General features: G+C 54.1%; 1 protein-coding gene and 1 non-coding gene across 5 annotated transcripts in view; one reads left to right on the top strand and one right to left on the bottom strand.

The window, feature by feature from the left end:
• CFAP74 (cilia and flagella associated protein 74) overlaps window positions 1–24,142 on the bottom strand; it is a 76,937-nt gene that overhangs the window by 30,086 nt on the left and 22,709 nt on the right. For 3 of the 4 annotated variants that reach the window (XM_067019070.1, XM_067019097.1, XM_067019079.1), the window contains 14 exons: window positions 22,950–23,032; window positions 21,901–21,985; window positions 21,684–21,824; window positions 20,881–20,970; window positions 17,418–17,564; window positions 16,567–16,677; window positions 16,111–16,213; window positions 15,537–15,694; window positions 14,380–14,581; window positions 13,243–13,398; window positions 12,072–12,251; window positions 11,402–11,520; window positions 7,380–7,446; window positions 6,892–6,981 (listed from right to left, as the gene is read on the bottom strand). In XM_067019070.1, coding sequence (XP_066875171.1) covers window positions 6,892–6,981; window positions 7,380–7,446; window positions 11,402–11,520; window positions 12,072–12,251; window positions 13,243–13,398; window positions 14,380–14,581; window positions 15,537–15,694; window positions 16,111–16,213; window positions 16,567–16,677; window positions 17,418–17,564; window positions 20,881–20,970; window positions 21,684–21,824; window positions 21,901–21,985; window positions 22,950–23,013 — 1,713 coding nt within the window. In that variant the 5' untranslated portion in view covers window positions 23,014–23,032. Of the gene's footprint in view, window positions 1–6,891; window positions 6,982–7,379; window positions 7,447–11,401; window positions 11,521–12,071; window positions 12,252–13,242; window positions 13,399–14,379; window positions 14,582–15,536; window positions 15,695–16,110; window positions 16,214–16,566; window positions 16,678–17,417; window positions 17,565–20,880; window positions 20,971–21,683; window positions 21,825–21,900; window positions 21,986–22,936; window positions 23,033–24,142 lie in introns of all 4 variants that reach the window. The other variant, XM_067019088.1, reaches the window with a different exon arrangement.
• On the top strand, window positions 19,723–19,795 carry TRNAR-CCU (transfer RNA arginine (anticodon CCU)). The gene has a single exon. It is a non-coding gene; the product is annotated as a tRNA-Arg (tRNA).

Raw genomic sequence — 24,142 nt, 5'->3', positions numbered from 1 at the left:
AACTTACATTACATAGCTTACATTAAAAAACAAGACAGGGAGTTCCCTGGTGGTCCAGCGGTTGGGACTCTGAACTTTCACTGTGGAGGGCCAGGGTTTGATTGCTGGTCGGGGAACTAGGATTCCGCAAGCCACATGGTGCAGCCAAAAAACCAAAACCAAAACCAAAACAAAACATAAAACAAGACATATCTCAAATGAACAACTTATGTTTGCTACTCAAGAAATTAGGAAAAGAACAAAGTAAATCCAAAACTAGCAGACAGAAGAAAATAATAAAGATCAGAGCAGAGATAAACAAAAGAGAGAATAGAAAAATAAAGAAAATTAATGAAATCAAAAGTTGGTTCTTCAAAAAGATCAACAAAATCGACAAACTTCTGCTAGATGGACTAAGAAAAGAAAGACTCAAATTACTAAAATCAGAAATGAAAGTGGGAACATTAATACTGATTCTACAAAGTAAAAAGGATTGTAGGTGAGTACTATAAACAATGGTACCAACAAACTGCAACAAACCCAGATGAAATGTACAAATTCCTAGAAACACAAAACCTACCAACACTGAACCACAAAGAAATAAGACAATTTGAATAGATCTATGACTAGTAAGAAGACTGAATGCATAATAAAAAATCTTCTGACAAAGAAGAGCCCTGGGTCTGATGGCATCACTGATGAATTCTACCAAAGAGTTAAAGAATGCCAACTCTTCTCAAACTTTCCAAAAAACCTGAAGAGGTAGAAACACTTCATAACTCATTCTAGGAGGCTGGCATAACCCTTATACCAAAGCCAGACAAAGGTACCACAACAAAAGAAAAGTACAGACCAAAATCCCTTATGAATATTGATGCAAAAACCCTCAACAAAATATTAGCAAACATGGGGGCTTCCCTGGTGGTGCAGTGGTTGAGAGTCCGCCTGCCAAGGCAGGGGACGCAGGTTCATGCCCCGGTCTGGGAGGATCCCACATGCCATGGAGCGGCTGGGCCCGTGAGCCATGGCCACTGGGCCTGTGCATCTGGAGTCTGTGCTCCGCAACGGGGGAGGCCACAACAGTGAGAGGCCCGCGTATCACACACACACACACAAAGTTAGCAAACAGAATATACACAATGACCAAGTGGAATTTATTCCTGGAACGTAAGGATGGTTGAATGTAAAAATATCAATCAATGAAGTATGTGACATCAGCAAAATGAAGGGGAAAAACCCTCACAATTACCTCAATTGATGCAGAAAAAGCATCTGACAAAATTCAACACCCTTTTATAATAAAAGCACTCAACAAAATAGGAATAGAAAGAAACTACCTCTAAGTAATAAAAGCCAAATATGAAAGCAACATAACATAATATTGCAATATAAGATAACATAATATTCAATGGTGAAAGACCGAAAGCTTTTACTTTAAGATGAGGAATGCGGGAAGGATGCCTGCCTTCCCCACTTCTATTTGACATGGTACTAGAAATTCTAGCCACAGCAATTAGTTGAGAAGAAAACGATATCCAAATTGGAAAGGAAGAAGGAAAATTATCTGTTTGCAGATTACATGATCTTATATGCAGAAAATCCTAAAGATTCCACAAGAAAGCTGTTAGATCTAATAAACAAATTCAGCAAAGTAGCAAGATACAAAGTCAACACACAAAAATCAGCTGCATTTCTGTACATGAACAATGAACAATCTGAAAAGGAAATTATAAAAACAAATCCATTTACAATGACATAAAAAATAATAAAAATTTTAGGCGTTACCTTAGCCAAGGAGGTGAAAGGCTTGTACAATAAAACTACAAAACATTGTTGAAAGAAGACATAAATAAATGGAAACACATCCAATATTCATGGACTGTAAGACTTACTATTGTTAAGAAATCAATATTACCCAAAGCAATCTACAGATTCAATGCAATCCCTATCAAAATTCAAATGACATTTTTTAAAGCAACAGGAAAATCCATTCTAATATTCATATGGAATCACAAGGGACCCAGAATAGCCCAAACAATCTTGAAAAGGAAGAACAAAACTGGAGGAGTCATTCTTCCTCATTTCAAAACTTACTGCAAAGCTACAGTGATCAAAACAGTGTTGCACTGTCATAAAGGCAGGCATATAGACCAATGGAGTAGAACAGAGAGCCTAGAAATAAACCCTCACATATATGGCCAAAAAACTTTTGACAAGGGTGCCAAGACCATTCAATGGGGGAAGAGACAGTCTTTTCAACAAATGGTCCTGGGAAAAGCGGATGTACACATGCAAAAGAATTACCTAATTCCATACACAAAAATTAACTTAAAATGGATCAAGGACCTAAATATAAGATGTAAACAATAAAACCCTTAGAAGAAAACAAAGGGTAAAATCTTCACAACACTGAATTTGGCAATAATTTCTTAGATACGACACCAAAGGCGCAGGCAACGAAAGAAAAAATTGTTGACGACTGGACTTCATGAAAATTGAAAAAATTTTTATATCAAAAGACATTTTCTGTAGAGTAAAATGACAACCCAGAGAATGGGAGAAAATATCTGCAACTCATATATCTGATAAGGGGTTAATACCCAGAATGCACAGAGAACTCCTAAAACTCAACAACAACAAAACAAATAACAACCAAATTCAAAATGGGTAAAGGACTTGAATAGACAGTTTTCCAAAGAAGACATACCCATGGCCAACAAGCACAGGAAAAGATGCTCAACATCACTAATCATCAGGGAAATGCAAATCGAAGCTACAATGAGACACCACCTCACACCAATCAGGGTGGCTCCTGTCAAAAAAACCCAGAAAACAGCAAGTGCTGGTGAAGATGTGGAGAAACTGGAACTCTTGTGCCCTGTTCGTGGGAATGTAAGATGGTGCAGCTACTGTGGAAAACAGCGTGGCGGTTCCTCAAGAGATTAAAAATAAGGCTTCCCTGGTGGCGCAGTGGTTGAGGGTCCGCCTGCCGATGCAGGGGACGCGGGTTCGTGCCCCGGTCGGGGAAGATCCCACGTGCCATGAGGCGGCTGGGCCCGTGAGCCATGGCCGTTGAGCCTGCGCGTCTGGAGCCTGCGCTCTGCAATGGGAGAGGCCACAGCAGGGAGAGGCCCGTGTACCACAAAATAAATAAATAAATAAAATTAGAAAAAAAAAGATGAAAAATAGAACTACCGTAGTTGCTGCTCCTGCCCCATTGTCACATGCCCCTCCCCCTCTCCTGAAGTGACTCCAGGGGACTTAAAGGGCCAGCACACTTTTTTTTCCTCCCCTCCTTCATTTTTCTCTTTTTCCTCATTTGTGAGTCAGATATTAAAGGTTAAGACGTATACAGGGAAAACCAGGAAGTGACCAGGCACGCCTAGGGAAAGGCTCAGAAAAGACCTGGGAAGACAGTAAGGTTACATCTCAGGCTGGTCCTCAGCACAGAGAGAGCTGACAGCAATCAAAAAGCAAACAAACAGAAACAATAACAAAACACAGCAAACCCTGGGAAAGGGGAAAATCTCTGATTTCCAGAGTTACCACATTGTTAGATTCAAATGTCCAGTGCTCCACAATCGTACAAAGAAACAGAAAGTATGATTCATTCGAAGAAAAAATAAATCAACAGAAACTGTCCCTGCAAAGGACTTGATGGCAGGTCTACTTGACAAGGGCTTTAACACAACTGTCTGAAAGATGCTCAAAGAGGTAAAGGAAGATGTGAAGGGAGTCAAGAAAATGATGTGTGAACAAAATGGAAATACTAATAAAGAGATAGAAAACCAAAAAAGAAACAAAAGCAACAAAACTCTGGGGCTGAAAAGTACCACAACTGAAGTGAAAACTCAGTAGCAGGACCCAGAGGTGGATCTGATAAGGGAGAAGACAGAATCCGGGAACCTAAAGACGGGACGATGGGCTCATCGAGGCTGAGGAACAGGGAGAAGAAAAGTGAACAGAGCCTGAGGGGTCCGTGGGGCACCATCAAGGGGCCAATATATGCATTGTGGGGTCCTAGGAGGAGGAGAGAAAAGGGCAGAGAGAATATCTCAAAAAATAATGGCCAAAAGCTTCCCACATTCGATGAAAGGTATGATATAAACATCCAAGAAGTTCAACAAACCCCAAGGAGGATGAACTCAAAGAGACTCGTGTTGAGACACCTTATAATCGGACTGTTAAAGGCCAGAGAAAAAGAGAGAATCTTGACAGCAGCAAGAGAGAAATGACCCGTCACACACAAGGAGCCTCAGGAACATTCTGGGCAGGCTACTCATCAGACTCTGTGGAGGCGCGAGGGCCATGAGCCCATTTATTCAACGTGTTCAAGGAAGAAAAACGTCAGTCGAGAATCCTACAACCTTTAAAAGTGAGGAAGAAATCACGACAGTCCCAGACAGACAAAAGTTGCAGGAGTTCCCCACCACAGACTCGCCTGCAGGAAATGCCCCAGTGAGCCCTGCAGGTGAGAGGAAAGGGCCCCCAGACAGTAACTCCAAGCTCAGCAGAGGGAAACACATGGGCAATTATGGAAGCTGGTGTCACTGTCGCAATGGTTTGTAATTGCACTTTTAGTTCCTATGTGGTTTAAAACACTAATAACATTTTTTTAAAAAGCAATTATTAGTCTAAAAGCTAGTGTTACTGTAGCTTTGGTTTGTAACTCCACGTTTTGTTTTCTATATAACTTAAGAAACTAATGCATTTAAAAAGTTTACTTCATGTTACTGGACACACAAGTGACACACATGTAATTCTGTGACATCATTGACTGCACAGGGTAGGAGCAGAGCTGTAAGGGAGCGGTGTTTTCATGAGCTATCGAAGTCAGCTAATACAAACCCAGACCAGACTGTTATAACTCTAGCACGTTAAATGTATCCTCACGGGAACCACAAAGAAAATACATAAGAGGAGATGAGAAAGGAATTCAAACACTTCACTGCATAAAGTCAACTAAACATAAAGAAGACAGTAGCGCAGGAAATGAGGGACAAAAGAGCTATACGGCAATGAAAACAAATAGCAAAACAGCAGAAGCAAAGCCCTCCGTAGCAATCGGCCTGAAAAAGGCAGGAAATTCTGACACGGGCTACAACATGGATGGACCTTGAGGGCACCGTGCTCAGTGACATACGCTGGTCACAAAACGGAAAATACCATGTGATTCCACTTATAGAAGGTACTTAGAGTCGTCAAATTTGTGGAGACAGAAAGCAGAATGGAGGTCACCAGGGGCTGGAGGGAGTGTTTAATGGGGACAGAGCTTCGGTTCTGCAAAACGAAGAGTTCTGGTGAGGGCTGCAGCACAGCGTAAAAGCCTTTAATACCCCTGGACTGTGCACCTAAAAATGGTTAAGGTGGTATATTCTATGCTATGTGTATTTTACCACAACTAAAGCCCGAAAAAAAGAGACCTAAGGACCTAATAGTCAAATGCAATGTGTGAGCTTGACTGTATCCCAGCTTAAAAAAATCACAGTTATAAAAGCTGCTTTGGGGACATTTCAGTACATTTGAATGTGCACTGGGTGACAGGTGACAGCTAGGAATGTGGTTAATTTTATTCTAGATGCATGCTGACATTTTATAAGGATGGGTGTTGAGTGTTGTGATATCGCTAATTCCCTGTGAAGGGGGCCGGCAAAAACAGACAGACAGACAGCTGAAGCAAGTGTGGCAAATGTTGACAATCACTGGACTCTGGAAGTGGGTGTACGGATATACATTGTCCTATTCTTTCCGCTCTTCATTACTTTGAAACTTTTCTTAATTAAAAGAAAAAATCAATTATGCACAGCGAAGGAAATCACCAACAAAATGAAAAGGCAACCTATGGAATGGGAGAAAATATTTACAAATCACACACCTGATAAAGGGTTAATATCCAAACTATATGAAGAACTCACACAACTGAATAGCAAAAAAAAAAAAAAAAAAAAATCTGATTTACAAATGGGCAGAGGAACTGAATAGATGTTTTTCCAAAGAAGACATCCAAATGGCCAACAGGTACATGAAAGGCGCTCAGTATCACTAATCATCAGAGAAATGCAAGTCAAAACCACAATGGGGTACCACCTTATTCCGCTGGAATAGCTATTACAAAAAAGAAAGATATAACAAGCGTTGGCGAGGACGTGGAGAAAAGGGAGCCCTCGTGCACTGTTGGTGGGAATGTAATTAGTGCAACCACTACGGAAAACAGTAGGGAGGTTCCTCAAAAAATTAAAAGCAGAATTACCATATGATCCAGCAATTCCACTTCTAGGTATTTATCCAAAGGCATGAAATTGGTATCATCAGAAGAGTTGTCTGCAAGCCCACGTTCACTGAAGCACTATTTACAAAAGCCAAGACATGGAAGCAACCTAAGCGGCCATCGATGGATGGATGGATGAAGAAAATGTGGTACGTATAAAATGGAACGTTATCCAGCCGTTAAAAGGGACACCTTGCTATTTGCGACAACCTGGACGGTACCGAGCTAAGCGAAATAAGTCAGGCAGAAAAGACAGATACTGTATGATCGCACTTATACGTGGAATCTAAAAAACGTGGAACTCACAGATGCAAAAACAGACGGTGGTTCCCAGAGGCAGGGGTGGGGGCGGGCAAAGTGGGTGAAGGGGGTCCAAAGGCGCAAACTTCAGTTATAAGGTCTGGGGATGTAAGATGCAGCATGGCGACTATAGCTCCAAAAAAGTAAGGAATCAAAGGGACCCCACAGAGCTTTCAGGAGGAGCAGGGTCTCCTCTGACCTGGGGTTCCTGCAATCTGGGGTCCACGCAGCGCAGGACTCGCCTGGAAGTTTCCAGCATTGCCGCGGGTGCCCACCTCCCCAGGCTGGACGCCTCAGGCCCCGGCCGCCCACCCTCCCAACCCGGACGCTTGGCGAGAACTCACGGAGCATTTCTTCGCTGAACATTTCAGTGGAACAGAAAACCTGCCCGTCTGAGCCAGAAACGAGACATTTCCTTCCAGATCTTTGTTTACCTAAAAAGCAAAACCACCCAACCACCCACGTGTTCGCAGCTTTCCGCAGTGACACGTGCTGTCCGCCTAGTCACAGCCACGCCACCCCGCCCGAGGGAGGGGTCCACGGGGCGCGCCCCCCTCGGACCCGCGAGCACGGGCAGGCACATCTGCCAGCCAGCAATGCAGAGGAGCCGCCCTGTCACCCTGCTATAGCATTGAGGGACGTTCCAATACGTTTTGGGCGTAGAGCAGCCGAACGGGGGCCTGCGCGACCCCTTCTGAGGTGCGTCCCTCCTCCGTCACAACACGCCGTGGGGCCTGGCGGGCAGCAGAGACCCCGATTCCACCCACCACCCTCTTGCGACAGGGTGAGAAAATCCCCTTTTCCACGGCTTGGTGTTGGGCTCAACACTCACCATGGGCTTGAAGGTGACAAGCACTTCACAGGACATGCCGGCTGACATGGGACCAGGGGGGTCAAAGCTGCAGGCACAATGACAAAGGCAGGAGGTGAGCATCCTGCCTTCGTGGAGCCAGCCCAGCTGGAGGCCACCGTCCCAACAGCCAGCGCCCCGGCAGCGCTTTGGGACCCTCCATCCCTCTTGCCTGTCCTGGGTGCTGAGCCCCTGCTGCCTCGCCGGGACTGAATTCACAGGAGATGCTCAAGGAACATCTGAGCGTCAGTTGTGTGAGTGAAGGGTTGAGGGAAGGAAGGAAGTGGGGAGGGGGAGGGAGGGAGGAGGAGGGAGGAGGAGGAGGGAGGAAGGGAGGGAGGGAAGGAGGGGGGAGGGAGGAAGGGAGGAGGGAGGGAAGGAGGGGGAGGGGAAGGAAGGGGAGGGAGGGAAGGAGGGGGAGGGGAAGGAAGGGGAGGGAGGGAGGGAGGGAAAGAGGGTGGAGGGAGGGAGGGAGGAGGAAGGGAGGAGGGAGGGAAGGAGGGAGGGAGGGAGGAAGGGAGGGGGAGGAGGAGGGAGGAGGAAGGGAGGGAGGGGGGAGGAAAGGAGGCAAGTCCCCAGGGGCCAACTCCAGAGGGGTAGATGCTCTGGGGTGAGCAGTGGTCACAGTCCCCCCGCAAGGACACGTGCCAAGCCTGAACCAAGGATCTAGGGTTTTAGGATCAAGGTCAGGTGTGTGAGACAGGTAGGGAGCTGGGACTGTGGGCCCTGCATTCAGCTGGAGCCCTCTGAGCCCCACTTTCAGTGAAAGACCCAGAAAAACAGCCCACCTTCCCAGGGACACTTGTAGGGACTTGGTCTGGACCTGGGTGAGAAAAAGAAGCCCCCCACAAAATTTCTAATACAAAGCCCATTTTCACAAGGTTGGATTTTACCTATCGTACTTTGTATAGAAATACACAAGCTAAAAATTAAATATAAAAATCTGTCCCTGGCTGGCGGCGTCCCAGTGGCGCCGGGCAGAAGCAAATCCCAAACTCCTTGGACTGGGAGGGAAGCATTTTGATGTCAGACTAACAGAGGCCCGAGGATGGAGTCTCAGCCGTGGGAAGGTCAGAACCCAGACTTCAGCCGAGTCCACGCACAGATCAGCGCGAAACACGGCGAAGACCAGGGCCAGACTCCAAGGACGTCAGGCAGTAGAAAGACACAGAGAATTACAGACTTGAGAAAAGAACAAGAAACACCAGCTGACCTGAAAAAGAACTTAGAATGTTCAGAGATGAGAAGAAGTACGGCAACTGAAATTAAACACATAATAGGCAATTTCAAGAGCCGATTAGATACGACCAAGGAGAGAAGTACTCAACAGAGGGACAGACCCCCAGGAAACACTGAGAAACCTTCTCAGGGAGATGACGGGGTGGGGGGCGGGGGATGTGAGACAGGCGTCAGGAGGTGTGCGGGGCACAGAATAGACAGGGCTCGAATCAGAGCACAGGGGCAGGTCTGTGAGGATGGGAGGTAGGCGACGTCTGAAGGGACAGGGCGGAGAAACGTCCACAGCTGTTCAAAGAGCTGAATCCTCCGATCGGGAAGCACAGGGAGTTCTAAGCGCCCCTAGGAAAGATCAGTCCACACCAGACACACTGTGGTAGACATGCAGGACCCCAAGGGGAGGGCACGCTCACGGCAACCTGAGGAAAAAGCTCGATAACCTACAAAGACGGGATCGGACGGAACAGCAACAGCAGAAAACAGGAGACAGGGGAGTAAGATCCTCAAAGTGTCGAGACGAAATGCTGCCAATAAAAAATTCTTGCTCCAGGCTCGGGGAGGGGCGCCTCACGGTGGCCTAGGTGACAGTGACCACCCGACTCTGGGCCTCTGCCGACTCCTGCAGAAACCCACAGCTCAACGGGAAGAACTAGCGACACAGGAAAGCCCCCGCTACCAGCACGCCCGCAAGGCGGAGAACACGCGGGGGATAAACACGCGAGCCCCTGCAGATCCTGCGTCTGGGCCACAGTCGGCACGGAACGGGACGGCGTGTCCTTCGCGGGGAGGCTGACCAACAGCTGTGGACTCAGGGAGCAGCCCCGGGAAGGCCCCTGGGGGCAGAGGGCAGGGCCTTGGAGGCTGCAGCACTCACTGCAGGAGCCGTGCAGAACTGGAAACTCAGGAGCCCCGGGGACCTCCAAACTGAGGACAGCAGCTGGAGAAACCAGGGCGGGGAGGAGAAAAAACTCTTAACGGCAAAGGCAAAATGCTCAAGGAGCAGAAGAGAAGAGGGTCCCGCAGAAGACACAGCAACGGTCGTTACAAGAAAAATGAGGGGAAAACAAAATAGGAAAGAAGGAAGGATTACAGGGACCAGAAAGAAAACCAGACACAAAAGAGGACCCAAGTCAGATATCAGTAGTGGGGTCTCAAAGGAAGAAACCTGAAACACTGGAACAGAGTAAAAATTTAAATACATTTGACCCACCTCCTAGAGTAGTGAAAATAACAGAAATAAACAAATGGGACCTAATTAAACTTAAAAGCTTTTGCACAGCAAAGGATACCATAAACAAGACAAAAAGACAGCCCTCAGAATGGGAGAAAATATTTGCAAATGAAGCAACCGGACAAAGGATTAATTCCAAAATATACAAACAGCTCGTGGAGCTCAATATCAAAAAATACAAACAACTCAAAAAAATGGGTGGAAGACCTAAATAGACATTTCACCAAAGAAGACATAACAGATGGCCAAGAGGTACATGAAAAGATTCTCAACATCACTAATTATTGGAGAAATGCCAATCAAAACTACAATGAGGTGTCACCTCACACCAGTTAGAATGGGCATCATCAGAAAATCTACAAACCACAAATGCTGGAGAGGGTGTGGAGGAAAGGGAAGCCTCTTGCACTGCTGGTGGGAATGTAAACTGATACAGCCACTATGGAGAACAGTATGGAGGTTCCTTAAAGAACTAAAAATAAAATTACCATATGACCCAGCAATCCCATTCCCGGGCATATACCCAGAGAAAACCATAATTCTAAAAGACACATGCACCCAAGTGTTCACTGCAGCACTATTTACAATAGCCAGGACATGGAAGCAACCTAAATGTCCATAGACAGATGAATGGATAAAGAAGATGTGGTACATATATACAATGGAATGTTACCCAGCCATAAAACGGAACGAAACTGGGTCATTTGTAGAGATGTGGATGGACCTAGAGTCTGTCATACGGTGTGAAGTTAAGTCAGAAAGAGAAAAACAAATACCGTATATTAATGCATATATATGGAATCTAGAAAAATGGTACAGGTGAACCTATTTACAGGGCAGGAATAGAGGCGCAGACGTAGAGAACGGACATGTGGACACAGTGGGGGGAAGGGGAGGGTGGGACGAAGTGGGAGATTAGGATTGACATAAATACACTACCACGTGTAAAACAGAGAGCTAGCGGGCATCTGGGGTACTGCACGGGGAGCTCAGCTCGGTGCTCTGAGACCACCTAGAGGGCTGGGATGGTGAGGCGCGGAAGGGAGGTCCAAGAGGGAGGGGGTGTATGTAGACATAGAGCTGATTAACTTCATAGTACAGTAGAAAGTAACACAACACTGTAAAGCAATTTTACTCCAATAAAAAAAAAAGAATTATTGGATACAATTAAAAGAAAGAAAAAAAATTTAAATACAGAGTTCAAGTACACAGTCCCGAAATAAAAGATGGCTTTCTCCTTCACCTTGAAAAGGCACAAGGCCCTCCAGGGAAATCTCACCCAGAGCGGCCAGCCTCCAAACACAACGAAGGGGAAAACATCAAGCCATTTATCAGGGAAAACTGGGCTGGTCTCAGGAGGGCGGAGGAGCCACTTTACAGGATGCCCACGGGGACGCAAGCTGAAGGTTTTGTGCCCAAAGTGTGGGTCAAATAAAAAGGCTCTGGTAACAGCTTCCGGGCCTGAAGCACCCGCCCCGACCCGCGCGCTGCCCGCCTGCCCCCCCCCCCCCCCCCCCCCCCGCCCATCCCCTAGTACCCGAGGCTGATGAAGTCCCGGAGGCTCTCCTCCACGCCCACCAGCTTGCAGTAGTTAACCGTGTAGGTGGCGTTAATCAGCGTGATCTTTTTCTTGTACACTTTGCCGATATCAAAGTCCTAGGAAAAGCAGATAAAAAGTTACGGCTCATGGGCTTCCCTGGTGGCGCAGTGGTTGAGAGTCCGCCTGCCGATGCAGGGGACAGGGGTTCGTGCCCCGGTCCGGGAAGATCCCACATGCCGCGGAGCGGCTGGGCCCGTGAGTCGTGGCCGCTGTGCCTGCGCGTCCGGAGCCTGTGCTCCGCAACGGGAGGGGCCACAGCGGTGAGAGGCCCGCGTACCGCAAAAAAAAAAAAAAAAAAAAAAAAAAAAAGTTACGGCTCCAAGTTTCCTGGCGGATGCTTCTTGGCACCTGACATCCCCGCCTGGGAGATGGGGACACCCTCCATGGTCTTGTAGGACCCCCGCCTCGGGCAGGAAGCGGCCTCCGGGGGACCAGCGGGTGGGGGCCCCCCAGCAAAGGGTCGGGTGGTGCCCGGCTCCTCCAGAGGGACCAGGAAGGTGTGGCGTCCCAGCCCCCCAGGACAATCGCCCTCCTGGGGCCGGTGTCTGACCCCTTGTGCGAGGCCGGGCCCTGTCCCCTCCGCCCCGGGCGAGGACGCTGGGCTCACCTTGAAGTGCACGAGCTTGGGCCTGCTGTCGAAGGGACGCCCTCCGCACTCGCGCCTGGACGCCACCTGCCTGTGGGTCAGCCCGCTGCGCAGCCGCTGCACAGTGCGCGCCAGCATGTCCTCGGCCGTCTGCTTGCCGGCCGCGGGCTTCTGGTCTATGTCCTCCTTGGGCACCTGGGGCTTGGCGGGGACAGTGGCCGGCTCGGGAGCGCCCCCAGGCCTCCCCGAGGTCAGCTGGGGAGTGAGGGAGATGGACAGCCCGGGGCCGGGGCCACCACGGCCGCACGGGGCGGGGGTGGGGTGGGCACCAGCAAGGCGGGGGAGGGGGTATGGCAGGGCCAGGGAAGAAACAGGGGCCGAGCAGGGCCGTCCAGGATCCGGCGGATTCCCAGGAAATAATGGCAGGGGGCATTTTCTAGATTTTAAAATCAGGCCAAGAGAAAGTTCTTGAAAAGCTCTACAGGAAGCAACATTTTTTCAGTGGCACAAATAGAGGTGCCTCCCTGACCAGCTTAGTGACGTGAAGAGGGACCCTCTGGGGGCCTGGCTCCCGGTGCCCTGCTGGCCCAGGGGCTGGCATCCTCCCGCCTCGCTCTCCTGGGTGGGAGCCGGCCCGCTGACCGGTGGTCCCCGGGAGTGGCCGGGCCTGAGCAGAGCAGCGGCAGAGGTCTCCTCAGAATCAGCGGAACTAAAATGGCTTTGTCCTCAGAGCAATGGGAACCCACGTGTACACAGACCAGGGGCGGGCGATGTCCTCCCAGGTGGCCGCGGGCCTCGGCTGACCAACGCAGGGACAGAGCCAGAGCCCGTGCCCTGCTGCGTGCAGTGGACGCTCGCTAACTTCTCGGCTCCCAGAGCTGTGCCTGCCCTTTTAGAACCAGGACGACCAGTGCTCTGGATAGTGCGTCTTTCTTGACAAAAGGCCATCAAAGGAAGTGTGAACTCATGCCTTTTTCTAGCAACACATTTCCCCAATAGTAAGCTGGAGAATTCGGACTCGGCCCCCACCCCTCGAGCCCCCTGCCTGCACCCCTCTGTGTGTGGCCGCCACCGGCCCTGTGGTTGTTTGGGAGGGAGGTGGCTGCGGGGAACCGCAGAGCAGCCCCCGCGAGGGCAGGGAGGAGAGGTGGGAGACAGAGGAGCAGATGTGGCCGCGTGTCCGAGGGGCTACCTGGTACGGCCTGTAGTCCTCCTCCCAGAGCCCGAGGATCTCCGGCCGAGCCAGCGTCCCCTCGTCCTGGCCAAGGCTCCCCCCATCCGCCTGGACGGACTCGCTGGACACGGCCTTCACCAGCAGAGAGGCTTGGGGTAACGCAGACCTGCCCTCCTGGAGTTGGGGAGAGGGACGCAACAGCTTATTCTAGAAAACAGATTGTACCGACCGGGAGGAAGAAAGTACGAACCCGCGGGACTCCGGGGCCTTGGCAGCCAACCCAGCCCCGCTCTGCACTCAGAGACCGGAGCACGCGCGGGTTTGCAACTTCTATTTACAGCATGAGTGTCCTGACACATCGTGAAAGCCTCGTCTCCGATGCCCACAAGAGCCACAAAACACTCTGACTTATGGACACTCCGGAACCCCCTCACGGACCCTCAGCTGCTCTAGGGCCAGATGGGGCCTCCCTCCGGGGACATCAGGCTGGCACAGACACAAGGATGGAGGGCAATGTCGCCGCAGGCGTGAGAAAGGCCCCACGCGGAGAAGGGCAGGAGCGCAGCTGGGGGTGACAGGACAGAGAGGCACGGCTTCGGGGGCCACCCACGAAGCAGCCTGGGGGTCGCGGCTGGCAGAGCATTGCTGGAGCCAGTGACCTGGGCCTTCGGGCTGGGGGCGCACAGGGCAGAAGCCGAAGGGCTGCCGGGCTCAGGGTGGGGTCCCGACGTCCCTACCCCACACCCTCAGGGACAGGCAAGCAGGTCACCTATGGGGCGACGGCATGGGGCCGGCCCTCTACGTGAGGACTCAGAGCGGGGATGGAGGGGAGCGCCCGGCTCCGGGGCCAACATGCGTGGGGGGTGGGGGGCGGGGGCACATGTCTCCCCTGGGCCGTGACGGGCCTTTGGTCACCAGCCTGGCTCTGGCATCTGGGGACAGGTAAGGTGGCCCGAGACAAGCCTGTTCAGGGGACATGTGGCGGTGGGGGGCTGCTTCCCCAGGCGGGCAAGGCTCCGGAGGCCCGGGGGGAGCCGCGAGGGCCACGGAGCACGTGCGCCAGGGCTGGGTCGGGCGGAGGGGCGGAGGGCAGGAGCGCTCTCCGCGGTCCTGATCGGAGCTGCCCGGCGCGGTCCAGCGCAGCGGTCCGCTCACCGGGCGGCAGCGGGGCGGCTCCGCCGCGCTCCTCCCGGCACGGAGGGCGGCCACGCAGCTCCAGGTCCGGCCGCTCAGGAGGGGCCGGCCCGCGGGTCTGGGGGGCGAGGGCCGCTGCTTCCTCCTGTCCTCCTCGGCCCCCTCCTTCAAGATCCGACTCACAACCTCGAGCTTCCTGAGCTTCTGCTGCCCCTTGAAGGCGCTGCGGGGAAACGCCAGCCAGCTGCGCCCGGACCCCGAGAGGCTCGGCGCGCAGGAGCCGACGGAGGGAGCCCAGGAGGGCGGCCGGGCCGGGGGACCCGGGGCGCGAACCTCCGGCTCCGCGCCGTCCCCGCCACAAGCCTCGAGCCCGTGGGCTGCCGCGTCGCCCGCGCCCGGTCCCCAGGGCGGCCTCAGGGCTGGAGGCCGGTCACTCCGTGAGCCATTCCCGCTGCTCGCTGCCGGCGCCTCCCACCTGCCGGCACGAAGGGCTCCGAGGCAGGAGGCGCTGCCCCCGGGACCCCTGCGGGCGGGCGATGACCCAACGACCCAACGACCCAACGCCGGGGCTGGTGCTCAGGGCACCGCGACTCCCCCCGGGACAGGACCGGGCGGCCACCCCTGGGCAGCTGCTGACAGTGACCACGATGGGCGGGGCTGCTTGTGGGGCGAGGGACAGGCCCTCCAGGATGAAGAGGAAGCGACAGAACCTCGTGTGCAAGGCTGGGCTGAGGCGGGAGAGGCGCCACCCACTCTTGCCTCTTGGGAAGCCCCCGGGGGGACCCCTGTCTCTCGGGTCGGGTGCAGCCGGGGGAGCTGAGAACGGGGGACTCGCAGGCCGAGGGGGTCTCAGGGGATGACGGGGTGCAGCGCGGACTGAGGCAGCACTGAGCCCCGGTTTGGGGGAGCCCAGAAAGTGAGCCCCGGCTGCCCGCAGCCTCTCCGTGGGAGGAGGCCACGGGCAAGGGAGGCCCGGGGCAGCAGGGGCAGTGGGGGCTGTGCCTGAGGCCCAGGAGAGGTCCCGCCTGCCGGGGGCTGGAGAGCAGGGGGTGGAGGGCGGGACTTGCAGGATGGGGTCGGGGGGGACGGGGAGGCCCAGGGACAGAGGCAGCCTCGCCGCAGGCTGTGACAGACACACCCACCCACCGCTCTGGGATGCCGCCCCTCCAGGCCCTCACCGGTTCTGGGCCTCCAGCTCCTGGCGCCGGCGCTGATGGCAAAAGTGCTTGAAAGCGTCCCCACCTTGGGCCAGAATCACCTCCTTCTCGGCCTGGGCCTTCTGTTCCGCCAGCTCTGCCTCGGCCTGGGCCCGTGCTTGAAATTTCCGGAGTGTCTCCTTGGGAATAGAGAACAGGGAGGTGTGCCAGCATCCGCAGGTGTGCGCGTGCGCGACGGAGCTTTCTGTGGGCTGGGTGCCCTCACGTCGTGCCAGAGACGCCGGAGGTCAACGTTTGTGGAAATCACCACTGCTCCCACCTGCACCCGCCTCCTGCAGCTGCCCCCTCCCCCCAGTCCTCAGGGGCTTCCCGAGGCCAGAGCCCCGCCGTCTCCACTGGACCGGCGGCTCACTGCGCAACCCTCCCCGCTTCCCTGGTCCCGCTGCCCCCCAGGACCCGGGGGGCATCACTCCCCCTGGGAAGGCCCAGGGCTCCAGCACTCGCCTCGCCGAGCCCGGGTCCCCCCGGAGCGCGGGAGCCTGTCCAGGGGCAGGTGAGCGCATCCTGAGGGGTCGGGAGCTGGTGCCAGTCCTACCCGGTTGGCGGAGATGCTGTTCTTCAGGGCCAGCACAGCATCCATGCGCCTGCGCACGCGCTCGCGGCTCGCCAGCTCCTCTTTGCACCGCTGCTCGCGGGTCCTGGCGGGGAGGACCCGGTCACTCCCCGGCACCACCGCTGCGAGGAGCCGCGGGGAGGCAGCCCAGCGCGACGATGTTAAAGGCAAGTGGGGGAGAGCCGGGCTGCGCGCGAAGCACGAGGAAACGTGAGGCCCGTTTCTCTAGACGGGAGTCCTCGTCTGAAAATAACGGCCGTCAGCTCAAAACTGAAAACACACATTTATTGTGTGATGAGGTGACGGCTCACTGAGAAAATCGGAGAATTTCAAGACGAAGGCAATCGATCCACTTCCTCGGGTCCTCCCTGTGCGGGCGGGTGTGGGGCCGAGGGGAGGGCCAGGAGGAGAGACGCGGAGAGAAGAGGGCGGCTGTACCTCCGCAGGGAGGCCTTCAGGAACTTCATGGCCTTCCGATGGTTCTTCTGGGCGTCTTCCACCAGCTTCTGGTGCCTGAGGCCGTGCTCCTTCTGCAAGGACACGGGTCTCCTGCAGGGACACGGGGCAGCGGGGACAGGGACACGTCCTGTGCAGGCTCGGCTGCAGAGGGCCCGGGACCAGGGCCAAGTGCATGAGGCGGGAGGGCCCTGCGCTGTGCCTGGTAGGGGGCGGGGCTGTGGGGACCCTGTGGGTGTCCACAGGCTCGGATCCCGCGGAAGCAGCAGGAAGAGCTGGCAACGGTTGGACGAGGTGGGGGTGTGACAGCAGGAGGACCTGTGAGGACCCCTTGCAGGGGCGAGGGCGGGAGGGCCGCTGTGGGGGGGGCTGCGTCCCCCGGCCTGCAGCACACCTGGTCCACCTGACCCGCCCTCAGAAGCAGCTGCCTGAGGCGAATGGGAGGTGTCGGGGCCTCAGGAGGACAGGCCACAAGGAGCGGCCAGAGCCGAGAAGAGGGCAGGGCGTCCAGGAGGGAAGCGGCCATCAGGTCAGGGAGCAAGCGTGGCCCAAGCCACTCTGCCCAGGCTAGGGCTGGGTGGGCAGAGGCGCAGGTGTGGGCCGTGGGGGCCGCAGGTGTGGGCGAGGGGGGTGCAGGTGTGGGCCTGGGGGGCGGCGCAGGCGTGGGCCTGGGAGGGGGCGCAGGTGTGGGCCGGTGGGGGGTCGCAGGCATGGGCTGGGGGGTCTCAGGCATGGGCCTGGGAGGGGGAGCAGGCGTGGGCAGGGGCGGCGCAGGCGTGGGCAGGGGGGGCACAGGTGTGGGCCTGGGGGGCGCGCCCCGGGCCTGGACCTACCGCACCCGCAGCAGCTGGTTCTGCTCTGCCTTCCCCGAGGCCCCCCTCTCCCGGAGGCACTTCCTGGCGGCCGGGGCCTCCGCTCGGGCCGCCTTGCGGGCGTCCTCCAGCTGCCTCTCCTGGATCTCGACGTGCCACATGGCCCTCCTTGCAAACGGGAGGCGCTTCTGTTTACGCTGGCAAAGGGGTTGGAGAGCGCCCCCCCGCCCCCCGCCGCGCGCAGCGTCCACTCCAGGGCTCCACCACCGGGTCTGACCAACACCCAGGCCCCTTGTCTCCTGCAACACCGCCCTGCTCTGCCCCTGAAGCCCCGCTCTCTGGGCCCAGGGACGCAGTGACCGTGCCATGTGGCTCCCGCCACGAGCTTCATGCTTTGCTTACGTGTCTGTCATTCCCGTGAAAACAGGCAGGGACTCCAAGGTTTTACTCACTGCTGACCCTTCATGCTTACATCGGGGTCTGGCACTCAGCAGGTGCTCAGTGACCGTGAGTGACGCCGTCTAAGCCACCGGGCCCCAAGTTCACACGTGCCCCTGAAGGAAGCCCTTGGGGACAGCAGACGCCTGCTGCGTGGCCCGCCTGCCCTCAGCCCACACTTGGGGGGGCTCATCGACGTCCCTGCGGCCTGGGGTGCCCTTGAGCCTGGGCACACAGACTCTGGCAGCAACACAGGAGGGCCCTGAAGTCACGTCCCCCCAAGAATAGGTTCAAGGGGTCACTACGTTGTCCAAGGGGATGCTGACTAGGAAGGGGAACCAGGTGGGCTTCCAACGGGAGCCAGCGAGACCCCCGGGCTGCTCTGCTCAGTGGTGAAGCAGACAGCAGTGGACCCGCCGGCCATGCGCGAGGACACGAATGCCTCTCGTGGCGGCTGTGCGGCGTGGAGGAGACGGGCACGGGGGTAAACACTGCAGGTTCTGCACACGCAACACGAAGGGGCAGAGGACACCCGCGGTCACCTGGGGTCAGCACTGCTGACGGACAGGATGCACAAGGGACGTTTGACATGCATTTCCCTGCATGTAAATTAGACCTAAATAAAGCTGATTAAAAAGAAAGTGAACGGGCAGCAGCCACGCCCACATGAGGAGGGGCAGGCAGGTGGGCTATGGGGGGGTGGTCAGGGCCGGCTGCAGCGTCTGGGGCAGGGGCAGCAGACTGGTACTTGGCGGGAGGAGAAGCGAGCGAGAACAGTGAAGGTAATGAGAGACAGCTTCCAACTGTCAGAGAAGAAGTGTCCCATCAGACAGGGGAGATGAGGGTGCACCTCTGGTTCCGTTGGAGCTGGAATCACGGGTGTCAACTCCTGGTTCTAACGCAGACACACAGACACATGCACGTGCTTCCCATTGGGTCCACCTGGAGCCCAGCCCTAGGTCCCTAAACACCACTCTCCCCTGTGAGAAAACAAGGCTCTGGCTTGGTCCGGACAACCGGCGAGGTCTATGACTAGGGCGGACAGGAAACAAGCGGGCTAGGAACACTTCGTTACCCCAGAAAGCACTCGAAGAACAACAGGGAGCCTGCTTGAAAGAGGTGCTAACTGGCCCATTGGGGGTGACTGGAGCATCAACATAAATAATGATGATGGGGCTTCCCTGGTGGCGCAGTGGTTAAGAATCCGCCCGCCAATGCAGGGGACATGGGTTCGAGCCCTGGTTCGGGAAGATCCCACGTGCCACGGAGCAACTAAGCCCGTGCGCCACAACTACTGAGTCTGCGCTGTAGAGCTTGCAAGCCACAACTGCTGAGCCTGTGCTCTGGAGCCCGCAAGCTGCAACTACTGAGCCTGCATGCCACACTACTGAGCCCACACACCTAGAGCCCGTTCTCCGCAACAAGAGAAGCCACCGCAGTGAGCAGCCCACGCACCGCAACGAAGCGTAGCCCCCGCTCGCAGCAACTAGAGAAAGCCCGCTCACAGCAATGGAGACCCAACGCAGCCAAAAATAAATAAATAAATAAATAAAAATTTAAAAAAATGATGGAGCAGGTTATAACCCACTGCGTAGAAGAGAAGTCAAAGAGTCTATACTGACATATAAAGAAACATGGGGAAGAGAACGCTGTTCTTTACAGCGGAACACTAACTCGTACATTTAGAAGGAATTACGGAATTAGAAAATCGCCCTTTGGCAACCATCATCGTAACTGATTCAAGCAAGAAGCATCAATAAATGCAAACACCGGAGCGTGAAAGGGCTGAGGATGGGGTTTTCCAGTCTCACAGTTTGTACCACAAGTTCCATGTTAGTTTCCAAAGGAAAAAGCATGACTCTGCATTGAAGAAACCCTGCATGGGACTTCCCTGGTGGTCCAACGGATAAGACTCTGTGCTCCTAATGCAGGGGGCCCGGGTTCGATCCCTGGTCAGGGAACTAGATCCCACATGCATGCTGCAACTAAAGATCTCACATGCAGCTACTTAGACCTGGTGCAGCCTAAATAAAATAAATATTAAAATTTTAAAAAGTATAAACTTTAGGGACTTCCCTGGTGGTCCAGTGGTTAAGACTCCTAGCTCCCAATGCAGGGGGCCTGTGCTCGATCCCTGGTCGGGGAACTAGATCCCGCATGCCGCAACTAAGACCCAGCGCAGCCAAATAAATAAATAAATATTTTTTTTAAATGTGTAAACTTTAAAACCAAAAAAGAAACCCTACACACCCCATCTCGATCAAGTGGCCAAAGTTCCCCCACTGGAAATGGGACCGGTGGCCATCGTAAGCCTGGTTGGTGGGGGGTGGGGTGGGGGTGGGGCGGGCAGCACACGGGATTCTAGACCACCTCCCCGAGGAAACATCACGCAAAGGCAACTTGGGGGACCTTTCCAGGCCCGGATGCTTCAAAACCATCAAGGTCACGAGCATCACGGGAAGACAGGGTCTTTCCTACTGGAGGTGGGGCGACCCCATGCAACCCCCCGAGGTGTGAAGTGTCACCGGGATGGTGGGAGAGCTTGGGGGCACCGGGGGTTCTTGGTGCTGTTTCTGTAACTCTGCTGTGAACTTGAAATTGTTTCAAAATTTAGAAGTTTTTAAAAAAACATAATGGACCGTACAGTGATCCGACACAGGCAGGGCCCCGGGGGCTTCGCGGCGCTGGAGGGGACCAGCCCGGTGCCGGCTGGTGCAGAGAGGAAGCTGCCAAGACAAGCTCCGCGTACAGGATTTGACACAGCGCGGCCGTCTCCTTGCCGGGGCGGCAGGAATGCTCTCAGAAAAGGTGTAAAGCTCTTTTAAAAATCGTGCTGGTAGTTCTTTGGAGGCTCAAAGAGCAGGAAAACAGGAAAAAGAAGCTGATCTCACAGTTCCTGAGAACTCAGACAAACATGGAGAACGCGCAAAACACTTAAACAATGGAAAGTCTCAGCTACCTTTCAATTTTTAGGCAGCTTGAAAGTCAAGCACAAAATGTCATTCTTCATCTTCAAACCCGTCCCTGCTCGACGGCCTGGACTTACACGCTCTCCTGCAGCACGGCCGGCATCTTCGCCCACAGGTCCCTCTCGTTCCCCAGCTGGGGCCCTGCCTCGAGGCCGCCCACGGCTGCCCTGCAGAGGGCAGGCGGGTCAGGGCCTCAGGGGCTGCCGGCCTTCAGGCCCAGCGATGCCTTCGCCTGACTTCTCCTCTAAACTGGCCGACTGGGATGGCAGGGCTGTGGCCGAAGGAAGGCTTCTCCTGGGCCCCCTTCGTTGATCTGACCCCGCTCCCGCCCCCTCTCCACTGGCCTCTCATTCTTACAAGGATGGAGAGCCAGCCCCCTGGTTGCCAGCCCCTCAGGAAGGACCCAGCACACTCACCTAACGACTAGAAGCATCTCGGGGGCCAAAAAGCCACTGAGAGACCCTCCTGGCCGAGCCCGCTCTGAGATCTCCTACTTCATCTTCCTCTGCCCTCCTGGTCGCCCAGTTACACTCTGAGGTGTGGCCACTCCGTGGGGGCGCTCAGATGAATGCGCAGGACAGAGAGGTGCACTGCCCCCCAAGACACCCCTCTAAGGGCAGGAGCAGGCAGGGCATCTCTCGGAGAGAGGCCTGGAGGGACACTGACCGGAGGCCTCTGGTCTGCAGGCACATGACCTGGCGTCCTCGCCTGCTGCCCCGGGCCCTGCACTCATCGCCCCACCCCAGCCGTTGTGCCCTGTTCCTGCCACCCACGTCCCAGCCTGCAGGTCCCCTCCTCAGGGAGGCCTCCCTTGGCCACCTGCCTCGAAGGACACCCTGCACAGATGGGCCCCGGCCAGAGCCCGGCCCGCCCCACTCACCTCATTTTCTGAGTGAAAAGGTCTTTCTCTTCCTGCAGCTGGTCTAGGTGGCTCAAGTCCCTCCGCAGGAGTGAGGGCTGCCTTCTGTCCTCGACGGCTGGTCTCTGCTGCCTCTCGTCTCTGTTCTGCTCTTTCCCTGGACTTAACGCGGAAAGGACGCCCGCTGCCACCGCGTGGGGAGCACGTCCTGCCCCTCCCCCTGCCCCGGGTTAATTACCAGGAGCTTCCTGGGTCCGCCTCGTTCTCAGCCTCCGCAGGGACAGAGCCCCGCACAAACTCCGGATCCTCCAGTTCATCTGCTTCTAGAAATAGAACGAGAGTTAAAACAACAGAAAGCAGATGGAGACCGTCAAGCCCGAAGTTCCAAGGTAAATCCTGACACACACCAACTGGGCAACGGGGCCGGCGGCTCAGAGCAGTGGTTCTCAAAGGGTGGCCCAGGGAACCCTTCCAAGGGGTCTGCAAAGTCAAAACTATTTTCCTAATAATAGCAAAACACTGTTGTCTTTCCCACCCTTGTTTTAAGAGCGTAGAGTGGAGTTTTCTAAAGGCCACATGACAAGATATCAGAGCAGACCAGTCAAAGGCAGACGTGAAATCCAGCTGCCTGCTCTTAAACCAGGCTCTTCATGTTACATACAACAGGTTCATTATTGCCATTTTAAGCAATAACAGAAAATTGGGGAACTACAGTCGGCCACTGAACTTCAAAGTCTCAGTCGCGTGGATCTTTCTTGTGATTAAACACAGAATAATATAAGCTACCTTTTTTTTTTTTTTCTCTTTTTGTTTTCTTTTTTATTTTATTTTTTATCAAACCCTTGTGTCGAGGGCTGACTTTCAATAGATCGCAGCGAGGGAGCTGCTCTGCTACGTACGAAACCCCGACCCAGAAGCAGATCGTCTACGAATGGTTTAGCACCAGGTTCCCCACGAACGTGCGGTGCGTGACGGGCGAGGGGGCGGCCGCCTTTCCGGCCGCACCCCGTGTCCCAGGACGAAGGGCTCTCCGCCCCGGACCCCGGTCCCGACGCGCGGCGGGGCCGCGCCCTGGGGGATGCGTGCGGCGGCCCGCCGGCGGGGACGGCGGGGGACCGGCTACCCGAGGCCAACCGAGGCTATAAGCTACCTTTTTGAGAAAACAATATGAGTTGGAAAGATGTAGTCTCTCTGAAAAAAGGAAATTAAAGGGCAAGTGTTAAGCACGTCGTTTGTCTTCTGTGTGTTGAAACGTGTCTTATTTGTGAAAAGACCTTTCTTAATTACCGTCCTCCACAAGGGGGGTGTCGTCCAAAAGCTTCTTAGGGAGCAGCCTGGCATCTTCTTCCATCTTGGGAGGCAGAAATTAGCTACAAAAAATTTTAAAAACATAGATGACACATTTAAAAAAAACTAAAAATCCGGATTTCGTAAGAGTTAACCATTTCTCTTGTAAAAAGACATTAAGGAAATGAAGAGAGGCCACAGAATCTGAAAAAATATTTGCAGCATATATATGTGTAACAAAGGTCTTGTACTCAGATTATATATAAAGAACTCCTAAATAACAGCAATAGAAGGTCCAAACCCCAACTGAAAAGGGACAAAAATTTTAGAACAGACACGACAAAAGAAGATGCACGAATGACCATAGGCTCATGGAACTTTGTAAACATCATTAGTCACTAGGGAATCAAATCAAAACCATAACCAGACACTACTACACACCTGTTAGAACGCCCCAAATCAAAAATACCAACTACTAAACCATAACACTAGATGCTATCAACATCTGCTAACCATAGGACCCAGAAATCCTACTGTGAGGTATTTACCCAAGAGAAACAGAAGTATGTCCACAAAAGAACGTGTATAGGAATGCTCACAGCAACCTTATTCACAACAGCCCCAAACTGGAAACAATCCAAATGCCCGTCGTGATGAGAACGGATCCTGAGAAACAGATTCTGGCACATTCATACAAAGGAACGACAGTGATCAAGAGAACGCAGTCTGACGCACAGGGCACCCCAGGCGAGTCTCAGAAACACGGCGTTAAGTGCAGGAAGCCCGACACAGACGAGCACGTAGGAAGCCCCAGAACGGGCCGGACTAAAGGGCCGTGACGGAAAGGAGACGCAGCTTCTGGATTAGAGGCAGGGGATGGGGACGGTGGGGGGCCACGAGGAACAGGGGGGAGGACAGAAACGGTCTGCATCTTGTTTTGGGTGGTGGCTACACAGGTGTACACAAGTGTCAAACTCACACTCGCGAACATTTAATTCGAGTGCACGTTACAGCGTGTACATGTTATCTCAACAAAACGCAGGCACGGAGTCCAGAGACAACTCCTAAGGGGTTTCAGAATATTCAGTACAGTCTGATAATCATTTCGGGAACATTGGGAGCTGCCTGTGTAGAACTTGGTACAGATGCTGATATTAGATGTTGATATTATGGACGAGGTGCTGAAATTGTAG

Source organism: Kogia breviceps, chromosome 1 (genome assembly GCF_026419965.1).
Source record: "Kogia breviceps isolate mKogBre1 chromosome 1, mKogBre1 haplotype 1, whole genome shotgun sequence".
NCBI lineage: Eukaryota > Metazoa > Chordata > Mammalia > Artiodactyla > Physeteridae > Kogia > Kogia breviceps.
The sequence above is the reverse complement of the archived record's forward strand: the minus strand, read 5'-3'. Positions and strand labels throughout refer to the sequence as shown.